At 37.4% G+C, this 10730-nt stretch overlaps 1 protein-coding gene across 1 annotated transcript; it reads right to left on the minus strand.

Annotated features, from left to right (window-relative positions):
* Positions 1–347: 347 nt before the first annotated feature.
* On the minus strand, positions 348–7166 carry LOC132526264 (stromelysin-1-like). The gene is made up of 10 exons (XM_060160296.1): positions 6974–7166; positions 5959–6203; positions 5720–5868; positions 5471–5596; positions 4925–5089; positions 4594–4738; positions 3562–3695; positions 2889–3048; positions 1682–1785; positions 348–750 (listed from the first exon to the last, which is right to left on the minus strand). Exons 1-10 carry the CDS (start codon positions 7082–7084, stop codon positions 650–652), a joined length of 1440 nt encoding a protein of 479 aa, XP_060016279.1. The 5' UTR covers positions 7085–7166; the 3' UTR covers positions 348–649.
* Between the last annotated feature and the right edge of the window lie 3564 nt (positions 7167–10730).

A 10730-nucleotide genomic window follows, 5' to 3' on the forward strand; every position in this document is an offset into this window, starting at 1 on the left:
CACCTGAATAATGAAGTGTGTGAACTAGGTGATTTGCTATAATTATAGGATTCTGCTTCACAACTTTTTTCAGAGACTGCCCTATAAGGTGACAACTTCCCTAGATCTTTCTCCTTAGGTATGTCAGGAACACATATGATGCCTGGTTGGTGGAAATAGCATCTCTTTTGTAGGGTACCTGGGGAGGGCAAGTGGCAGATTGTTTCCATTTCTGGATGAGCCCATTGTGAGGCTCCAGCTGTGGAGATCCTAATCCTGCCACCTCTACTGTTTCCTGCTCAGTCCACAATGCGCCCAAGATTGTGAGGACAACTAGTCCTTGAAACAAACAGAACAATAAAATAAAATAACTGACAACTCCTCTTTATTAAATAATAAGAAAATATTCTATATAAAGTCACTTGTCTGTTGCACAAGTGCTTCTTCCTTCCCCGTGGGAGGCTACCCCATGTGAGCAAAGTGCAAACACACAGCCCATTTGAATGCCCTGTAATTTGTGAAGCTAATGGGCAAGACACACCAGCTCACACTCTCATTCTCAGTCACTGCACACACAGGAGAAAATGAACCATTTCAATTCACAGAGACTTAGGTGAAGAGTTATCAGCTTCATTTAGAATTCCCATGTTATGCCTTCTAAGCATCTCTCCTAACAATTCAACCAGCTGTTACTCTTCAAAACATGTGTCACTTTCTTTGCATTTGGGTCAAACTCCAACTGCAAAGATCCATTGAAGAAATAGTAAAACCCTGCAAATACAGACGGGGGAAATAGTGAGATATTTTTTCCAATAAATAAATTTGGCAAAGTACAAAACTCATAATAATAGATACCTAAAAGCAGAAAGTGTTTATAGAATTATACTACTTGGCAGGGACTATGTTAAACATTTTACATGATGTTTTTTCATTTATTTCTGCAACAATCCTAAGAAGCATGTATATCTAACTCCATTTTACAGATGAGGAAGTTGAAGTTCAGACAAATTTAGATGCTTGTCCAAGGTCATTCAACAAGGAAAGAATGGAGATGGCACTCAACTTCAGCTCTGTCTGACAGCAAAATCATGCTCTGAGTTATTAGGTTATTCTGCTTGCAGTCAGATAAAATTCTCTGAATCTTTGGAAACTGTGGTATCTTTAAGCTTTTCTTTCCCAATACTCCTCCTCCCTTTTCCTCATGAGGCAGCCCGAGGGGCATTTCTGGCCTCAGAGAGGCACAGGGACTCTTTCAGAGCCTGATGATCCTTTATGGCTCTGCCATCATGGTGCTTAGATTACCTTTCAGTAAAGATCATCTATCCCTCCACCCATCTATCCCTGAGGAGGAAAAAAATCTTGTTTTAGACTTTGGGCTCATGGAAATTTAAATATTGGCAACTGACTGACTACTCAGGAAAGACAGAGAAAATCTCCCTGGGAATTAGTAGCAGCAGCGGGATAGAGAAAGCCAGCTGGTCAGTGGTAAACTTGGCCATACCACTTGAGGTAATTTTTATATAGCTTATTATATGAGGTAGTCATATAATTGATATGAAATTCATAAGTTGAAATTTAGGGTTGAGAGAAGGATCCTGGTTAAAGAAAACTGTTATGAAATATTATTTCAATTTTCCTCTTCCCTTTGATACTATAGACTGTTTCAAGTGCCCCACTGCCAACAAAATAAGTGTCCTCTTACCAAATGCTTCAAAAACAGCATCCACCTCTAGGTCAACCCCTGGGAAGTCTTCCACTATTTGCTTGGGAAAGCCTGGCTCCATGGATTGTCTCTTCTCATCAAATCTGCAACCGAGTAAAAGAAACAAAGCTCAGCATTGCATGGAGGTCATGTTACCAAAATTCGTAAATCATGTTAGGTTTAATGTGGAATTCTAACAAACTTTCCAAGTACTGCAAATAAATGTCAGACATGTTTAGTGCTACAGAAATGTGTGACTTTAATGGTACTGCAAACTTAGCTTTTAAAATCTCTACCAGAAACAGAGGTAACATCCTGATCTAGCAGATGCTGTTTGTTACCATATTTCTTAGGTCTGGACAGAAAGAATCTTAATCATCCTTCTATCACAAAGATATGAACATAAAGTGAATTCAATCATACATCTAAAATACAAATTTGAAGTTCTCTATCATACTTTGTACATATATGTTGTCCCTACCCTGCACATCTGGATTTCCTATGGCAGTCTCCTATGAAAAGGGATTGGGACAAGAAGCAAAGTACAGTAAGTGCATCTTTGATTGTTGGCTGGACCTTGGTTTGTCCACCCAGATCTCAGAGTCTGGGCAGATAGCTCAAGAATTAGCCCCTCTGAGAGCCCTATACAGCTAGACTGTTATTGCCTGTCATCCTCTTAGGCAGAGGTAATGAATGGGTTAGGCTAAGAGAAGCCCTTGAGAATCACATAGTACAGTTGGGAAATCAAGACAAACACTAACAATGAGTGGACTATAAGACAAAGGGAAAGGAATGATTTCCCCGTGGCCTGGATTTGCAGGGCTTCTTTCAAAAAAGAAAAGCCCAGTTGGGTTTGGAATGCAGCAGGGAAAGCTTCATGGAAGTAGTGGGACTTGAGCCAGGACTTGGAGGATGGGCAGGGTTTGTGTAGGTGGAGGAGAAAGGAGCACACTCCAGGCGGATGGGGCTACAGCACAAAGGGAAGCTCCAGCTTATTGTACATGGGACTCAAAACAGGAGAGCTTAAGAAATGCCTGTTATCAGGCACTGCTATATTTGAAAGTAAGCACTTCCCCACAGTTGTCTAAAGCCCCACCACTCCTACTGTGAGGGACTCAGGTCTAAGAGTAAGGCGGGGGATTTCCTTAGAGAAAGAAAATAATTTCCCTAATTAGGATCATACAAAGTCATTCCAATCAAATTTTACCTCCAGTATTTGTCCTCTACAAAGAAGTATGTTTTCTTCCTTTCCTCATCAGAAAAGGCTGCATCTATTTTCCTTATTGTTGAAGGAAAACCCAGGGTATGGATGTCTCTTGGGTAACCTGCTGACACCTCGTTTCCTCTGATGGCCCAGAACTGATTTCCTGTGTTTTTTTTTTAAAAAAAATCACAATCACATTGAATCTATAACAGATATCTTTGGTTTTAGAAATACTTCTTAGCACCTTTGATTTTCATAGTATAAAGGAAGCCGGGGGCTACCCTGGTGGCGCAGTGGTTGAGAGTCCGCCTGCCAATACAGGGGACACGGGTTCGTGCCCCGGTCCGGGAAGATCCCACATGCCGCGGAGCGGCAAGGCCTGTGAGCCATGGCCACTGAGCCTGCGCGTCCGGAGCCTGTGTTCCGCAAAGGGAGAGGCCGCAACAGTGAGAGGCCCGTGTACCGCAAGAAAAGAAAAAAAAAAGGAAGCCAGAATTTTAGATTTAGTCACCAGCTCAAAATAGACATTAAACAAAAATTTGCAGCTTGAATGAATGAACACAGACCAAATGAGGGAATTTACAACTCTGGGCAATTTCCCAGTTAAAATCTTAATCAATTTTCCAGTGAGAGGCTTTATTTCAGCAAGTTAAAGAAATTATTATATAACAATTACCTTTAAAAATGAAAACGCTGTCTTTGCTAATAACTTCATATGCAGCATCTATGCCTGAAGGAAGAGATGGCCAAAACGAAGAGATCAAATGAAATTCAGGTTCAAATGTCCTGAAGGATTTGCGCCAAAAATGTCTGAAAAACATGTAAAAAGAAATGAAAATTGAAAGAAGTCTTTCACCTTTCAGCATATTTTCTTCATTGTCCTGTCTCACCCATCTTCCCCCATTCCCACATCCTGTAGGCTCAATGACAGACAGAAATCAGGCATGTTGTCACTGGGGAAAAATCTTTCCTTTTTTTCCAGAAGATTGCACTGGACCTGTTGCCATAGGATTCCAGAGTAATTAATGTCTTCTGTGAAAGGAAAGTTATCTTACAATGCAAATTAATCAGCTGACTGTAACCTTTAAATACCTACAATTCATGCAAAACAGTATATATATTATACCATCGTTTATATTTTCAAAAAGATAGGCAGATGTGTGTGTATGTATACATGCATGTAAGTATATTTTTATATATACACAGAACAATTCTGGAAGGATATTTAAGAGTTCATCACTATGGATGAAGATAGGGAGAAGTGAGGAACTAAGAGTCAATGATGTGGTGATGACTTTCTTTTAACTTTCTTTCCACTTGTGCAGTTTTATCATGTGCATATTTATCCAGCAGTGAGTAAATTAATTGATTAAATGTAATGGTATCCTGGTATCATTTTTAAAGGAAGTAAAGATAAAATTCTGATTCTAAAGTTCTAATTGTGACTTTTGAAAAGCAACTGTAACTTATAACATTTGGGAATGACAATTACAGGGTTAAAATCAAATCATCTTAAGTCTTTGAAAATGAACTTGACAATTTTAGGAAAATATGGAAAGTGAAGCATCAGAAAGATTCCAAGTTCAGAGCAAAATTTTTTGTTTTAAATATTTAAAAATCCTTATCAAGTTTCTGTTTGTTTTCCTCTCTAAGCATTGTATAGATACATAAAAAGAATAGATAGGAAAATATAGTTTTCTGGTCTGACCTGTCTTTAAAGAACAGAGTTTCTCCCCTCAGAGTGCTGACTGCATCAAAGGACAAAGCAGGATCACATGTGGCTGGTGTGCCAGGTTCTGGAGGCACAGATTCTGTGGGCACCACAGGGTCATCTCGAGAAGCTGTGGGAGGTCCTAAAGGGAACAGATATGGGGATGCAAACATTAGAAGAAATGTGAGTCTTCTGTCAATTTATATCCTTTCCAAACATTCTCAAAGTGCTTTGAGTTAAATTACAAATGCTTTATGCAGCATTTTGAAGCTTTCCTGAAGACCATCATTGCAAAGTTACAATACCTAATTTTTCCAGCATCACTCACCATACAGGGACTGAATGCCATTCACATCATCTTGAGAAAGGTGGAACCGAGCCAGGTCTGTGAATGTGTTGTAGACTGGATACATCAAAGCTTCCCTGTTGGTCGAGTGTTGGAGACCCAGGGAATGGCCAAGTTCATGGGCAGCAACGAGGAATAAATTGATCCCTATTTAAGAAATCATAAGTAATAGTTACTCATTCCTTAAATACATGTACATTACACAGATCAGCTGTGTATTATATTTGTTTACTTCCTGGAAGCACACAGTGCTTCACCCCCTCTTTTTTTTGTTTTGGTTAATTGATCAATTGACTGAGTACACTTAATGGAAAGCCAAGTGTTTTTCAAGGCTCATTCTTGAAATCAATCTCTGGGACAAAGTACCAGCCGTATCCAATTACTCCCATCTCCAGCCTGATTCTGCTGATTCTTGACCCATTGGGAAATCCATAACACTCCATTTCTTCAGTATTCTTAGCTATTAAGAGTTCTCCAAGTTAAAACAAAAATCCACACTGAAATCATTCTGAGAGATGTATAACTAACCTGATGTATCCTTTGTCCATTTTTCATCATCATCAAAGTGAACATCTCCATCAATCCCTGACCCAGGTGCATAGGCGTGAGCCAAAACATTTCCAGGTCCATCAAAAGGGCTAAAGTCTCCATGTTCTAAGAGAGAAAAAAAAATTATTGGCAAGATTAGTAATTAGGATCTCTCTGGGATCTTTTCTAATGAAACAACAACAGATAAAATTTTGCATGGGTTTTTTTTTTCTTGTTTCTGTTTTTTACCTCGAACTGCAAAAATGATCATTATGTCTGCCTCTCCTTCATTGATCCTGGAGAATGTTAATGGAGTCACCTTCTCCCAGACTGTCAGAGCTTTCTCAATGGCAGAATCAACAGCATCTCTTGGCAAATCCAGTGTATAATTCACAATCCTGTATGAAAAAAAATTGAAGATACTATTTCTCCTGTGATAGTGATTTATAAATCTCAGTATTATGTCAAAATCTCTTTGGACCCATTACCTGTAAGTGAGGTGAGTTTTCCTCCACTTGGGCATGCCAGGAAAGGTGCTGAAGTGACCAACGTCAGGAATCCCACATCTGGGCTTGCGTATCACCTCCAGAGTGTCAGAGTCCAGCTTCCCCGTCACCTCCAACCCCAGGAACCTCTGCATTTCTTGTATTTTTTTAACAACAGGACCACTGTCCTTTCTTCTAACAAACTGTTTCACATCCTTTTCAAGGTTGTAGTAGTTTTCGAGGTATTGCTAGCAGAAACATAAGTATAGTTTTTAGGTCATTCTTATGATTTTTAGTGGTTTATGGTAAACTTGTACAGTTGCTCACTTAATCTATGAAATATTCCTCTAGTTTATTGAAATCAAAGTAAGTGTCATATTTGTTTAATTCTTCAATTGCAGACTCCTCCTCACTTTCGTTTTATCTTTGTAACAGAATATCTCTGCAGCTTATTTTACTACCAAAGCAATGAAAATTGCAATGAACTGGAAAACCAAGATAATTATCCAGGGAACTTAATGGAGAAAAACAAAACAAACTTCCTTGTGCGTAATTGTATATTTCAGCTACATTTATTCAATTTTCCACTTCATGCTTCTCACAAGGACCTGGCTTAAGAAAAAAAACTTAGACAAATCTCTATGTCTAAACATGACACCAGCAATAAAAATATCCATCTAACTTTATATTGGATTAAAATACCTACAGAAGTCCCAAAGCAAGATATATTTCATATACTCTCCACTTGTTAATCATGTGTCTTAAGCAGTGCTGCTAGTAAGGTGGCTTTGATCTTAGGAAATTACCTAATATCTCTGGCTTTTGTTTCTCTGGCATAAAAAGAGGAGTCCAAATAGATGATACTGAGACCCTCACCACGTACAACACTCTATAACTCTCTGCCTTTGAACTTCCTATACATTAAGTTCAAACAATTCTGTGAGTTTTATAAATAGAAAGCAGAGAGGGTTTCCACTTTGCCCTGTCAGGGAGCATGAGGGCTGGCTCCCTTAATTACCTGAACAAGGTTCATGCTGTCATCCTCGTCCTTTGCAGCTCTGTCCAATGGATAGGCTGAGCAAACTGCCACAGATAGCAACAGCAGAACTGGAAGATTCCTCATTTCCATTGACTTTTCACAGCTCTCTGTTGTCTTAATGCCTTGCTCTCCGTGTATCTTCTTCTAGATTAACGGTCTGGAGTCCGACTTTTATAGGGTGACAATGTTTGTTTAGATCACCCACACACAGCTTGACTCATGATTGTTTTCCTATGAATGGCAGCAGGCCCATTTCCAAAAATTCCAAATCCAAAATAGGATGATACAACCTACTTTACTAATTTCTCTCAACCTTTCCAATTTTGCAAGTCAAAAGAGTGATTAATCTCCAGGAAACTCTTCCTGTCTTGGTAAGAAGAAAACTGGGGCATTTTTTTTATTCTGGAAAAAAAAAAGTGACTGGAATTTACTAGGTAGTTTATGTTTGTGGATTTGAGAAGTAGGCTGACATGGTAAAAAAGTCAGAATTCTGTAGAACTTTTAAATGTAATTTTATTTTAAGAAGAACACACTTAAAATCAAATGTAATAAGATATAAGTAAATGCAAATCTGTACATAAATAGCTACAGTCTATACTATTAAATTCTGTAAAAACAGAAAAAATACTATCTAGAATAAAATTGAAAGGGAAATTCACTTTTTGAGCCTTGATTTGAAATACCTACTGTCACATTCTGCTTGGACTTGTTAGTCCTTGAGGAGGAGATGCTCATGGGAAGGATGCTCATTCCTCAAGATTTTGAGGAAGAAGGACACATATCCATTTTCTTTTGGTTGGTCTTAATTCTGTACCCAATTTATTAATGGGTGATGGACCTGTAATAGCTACTCCACAAATACTCAAAGAATTGATATGAATTACTTTGTTCATTAGACTGAAATTCTCCTCTGTCTTATCTTCTATTCTTTTCTTATTCTCTTTCAATCTCTTTTCTTCCTCCCTAAATTCAAATTTGTAGATATTTTAAAGTTAAAAACAAGCCATCCTAAATTCTTGTCCCTTGCTTACCATTTTTCTCTTCTCTTCTCCTCCTTTTTTTCCTTATTCTTTTCCTTCCCTTCCCTTTCCTAACTTTTCTTTCTTTTTCTTTGTCAACTGGAGTGCTGCTCACATCACTTGTGTGAAATAAATGCTTGTAAGGAAGATCCTAAACCTTCCCAGAGGAAGAAACTTTGTTAAACACTTTACATACAATCCTCCTGCCACCTGCCACCCACCTATCTCCCCACCAACCTCACTTCCTATATCCTTAGAAAAATAAATTAAAAAAGAAATTCAAAAGGGATGCAAGTGGGAGGAAGAAAAACTTACACTTATTAAACATTTACTAAGTGCACAAACTTTTATTTATCACCACATTTTATTTTTTTCTTTGTTTGCTTGCCTATTTGTTTACTAAAGAGCAGAATATCCTGGGAGTGAGAATTAAATAAAATGATGAATAAAAATGTGCATTTAATGAACATTTAATAAGTGTACGTTTTGATTTCTCCCACTTGCGTTCCTTTTGCATTTTCCTTTTTTGCTTTACTTTTTGTGCATTTTTAAAGAAATATTGGAGATGTTTCACTCAATATTTATAGAAGATGTAATAGAATTCCTCAGTGGTTGTAACCTGTAGCTGCAGGTTTCCAGATGCCTAATGACCACTTGGCAGGGGGTTATATGGTACATTTAAGCATCCATTTTTAGGCTAGATTCTGTTCAAAGACACTCAAAACTAGAGTTCTATATTCCTTAGTGTCTTGTTTCATTTTGACTGAGATAAGGGTAAAATACTTGTTTACACTGATGTCAGGGAAGCTAAGGGGGTTGGAGTGGTAAAGGCTTGCACCAGATACGAATTCCAGGAAGAAACAATGAACTCAGGCAGAAAAGGTAGTGAGAAATTAAAAGCAGAAGAGCTGTGACATCCACAATTGTCAATTCCTTCTAAGTTAAGGGTTTTTCTTTGTAAATTTTCACTGCTAGCATAATTTATAAAACATTTTTTAAATTTAGAGGGAAACTTGACAGATTTTATGTTTATTTTCCCAACTGTTCAAAAGTGATTGACAAAAGAGGCCATATTTTTCCTGAGAAAAACACAAGTTTTCCAATGCAGAACTTTGTCATCTTTTAAAACAGACTTCTCTGAGAGGTCTTCCTTGAGCCCCAGGAAGAGTTCATTACTTATTTCTTAACAGTATCTGTACCTGCCTGATTTTTCATACTGAACTGTAGTTTAATGGTTTACTTATCTGCCTCCCCATATTACTGTAAATTCTTGAGGGTAGAGACTGTTTCCCATTTATTTCTGTACTCCTAATACTTAGGGTGGGGCCTTGCATACAGCAGGGCACCTCAAAATTGGGTAGAGAATTAATTAATATATTAATTATGAATGAAAGACTCACAGCAAAAGTCAAAGAGGTAAATGAAAAGTCAAAAATTTCACAAATGATGCATATCTAAATTCCCAGATCTTACATGTCATATTTACTAAGTACCCTAATAACTGATTTATTTTATTTTATTTTCATAGAAAAAGCTTCAAGCTATCATCTTGTCTCTCTAATAAGAGAATAAATAAAAGACTTATATATTTAAAATCCTTACTCCTATATCTATTGAACACCCAAACTAAGACTGGAATCAAGGAATTTTCTGACAATGAATGAGATAGTTTGAATTTTGTGGATTAAATTTTAAAAGGGAACAGATTAATGCAAAGGAATAGGCAAATTACAGAGTAACTGAGTGGAGGAAGGAAGGGAGGGAAGAGGAAGGAAGGAAAGACAAAATGGAGGAAGGAAGAGGGAAGGGAAAGAGAAAGGGAAAGGGAAATAAGGGAAAAAAGAAGGAAAAAGAGTAAGAAAGAGTAAATATTGGCTTGGCCAAAAAGTTCGTTCGGGTTTTTCTGTCGAAATTTTTGGCTAACCCAATACATCAAATGTAGAGGGGAGTTATGAACACTAGGGGAAAAAATGGGCTTTTTCTGCACAGGAAGGAAAATGACTGTTCCACAGAACAATCATTTGTCATATGGTGAAATATATACAAGGGTCAGAATGAGTGCTTTTGTAAATCTAACCTCCAGGGATCAGAGGTCTAGAAGTAAACTTAAATCTGATCCAAACTTAGATTCAAAAGCAGGCAGTTAGTCCAAGTAACATTTTGTCTCATAACTTTTCACTTTTGTCTTCCTATTTATTATGATTCACCATGACTAATCAGATGAGATAACACATGATCGTTGTTACCTCCAGCTGATATATCATTCTTTCAGCTATTCATTAATTTCTCAAGTGTCTGAGTCTTAAATGCTTCAGAATAAACAAAGTAAGACTGTAGATTTGGAGATAATATTTAAAAGAGAAATATAGAAAAAAAGTGACCAAATTAACTACTTAAAAATAGGAAAGAAGGAAGGATGAGATGACAGAATGAAAGAATGAATACAGGAGAAAAGGGTATAATCTAGTAGAGGAGATGACCTCTGCATAAGATTTTATAAGAAATAAAGAAAGAAGCTGTACAGGAAATATGCAGAAGGAAAGCTGTTTAGTTTAGAAAAAGCCCAAGGTAAAGCCACAAATAAGTGAAGCCTGAAATGATTTGGACATAGAGGAAAATCCAGGAACAGGATAAACAACCATACAGAGTCAAGAAAATTTAGTCTATATGTAAAATGGCAAAGGGTTAATTTTTTATTGAAGTGAAAAATGTGTGAA

Source organism: Lagenorhynchus albirostris, chromosome 9, assembly GCF_949774975.1.
Source record: "Lagenorhynchus albirostris chromosome 9, mLagAlb1.1, whole genome shotgun sequence".
Lineage (NCBI taxonomy): Eukaryota > Metazoa > Chordata > Mammalia > Artiodactyla > Delphinidae > Lagenorhynchus > Lagenorhynchus albirostris.

What these genes read in the sequence shown, in the direction of transcription:
- LOC132526264 (XM_060160296.1), bottom strand. Translation starts at nt 7,084, where the DNA reads ATGGAAATGAGGAATCTTCCAGTTCTGCTGTTGCTATCTGTGGCAGTT. An exon ending in ACAGCATGAACCTTGTTCAG is followed by an intron (nt 6,204 to 6,973) that starts GTAATTAAGGGA and finishes TGTTTCTGCTAG; the next exon opens with CAATACCTCGAAAACTACTA. An exon ending in TGCTGTTTTTGAAGCATTTG is followed by an intron (nt 751 to 1,681) that starts GTAAGAGGACAC and finishes CTGTATTTGCAG; the next exon opens with GGTTTTACTATTTCTTCAAT.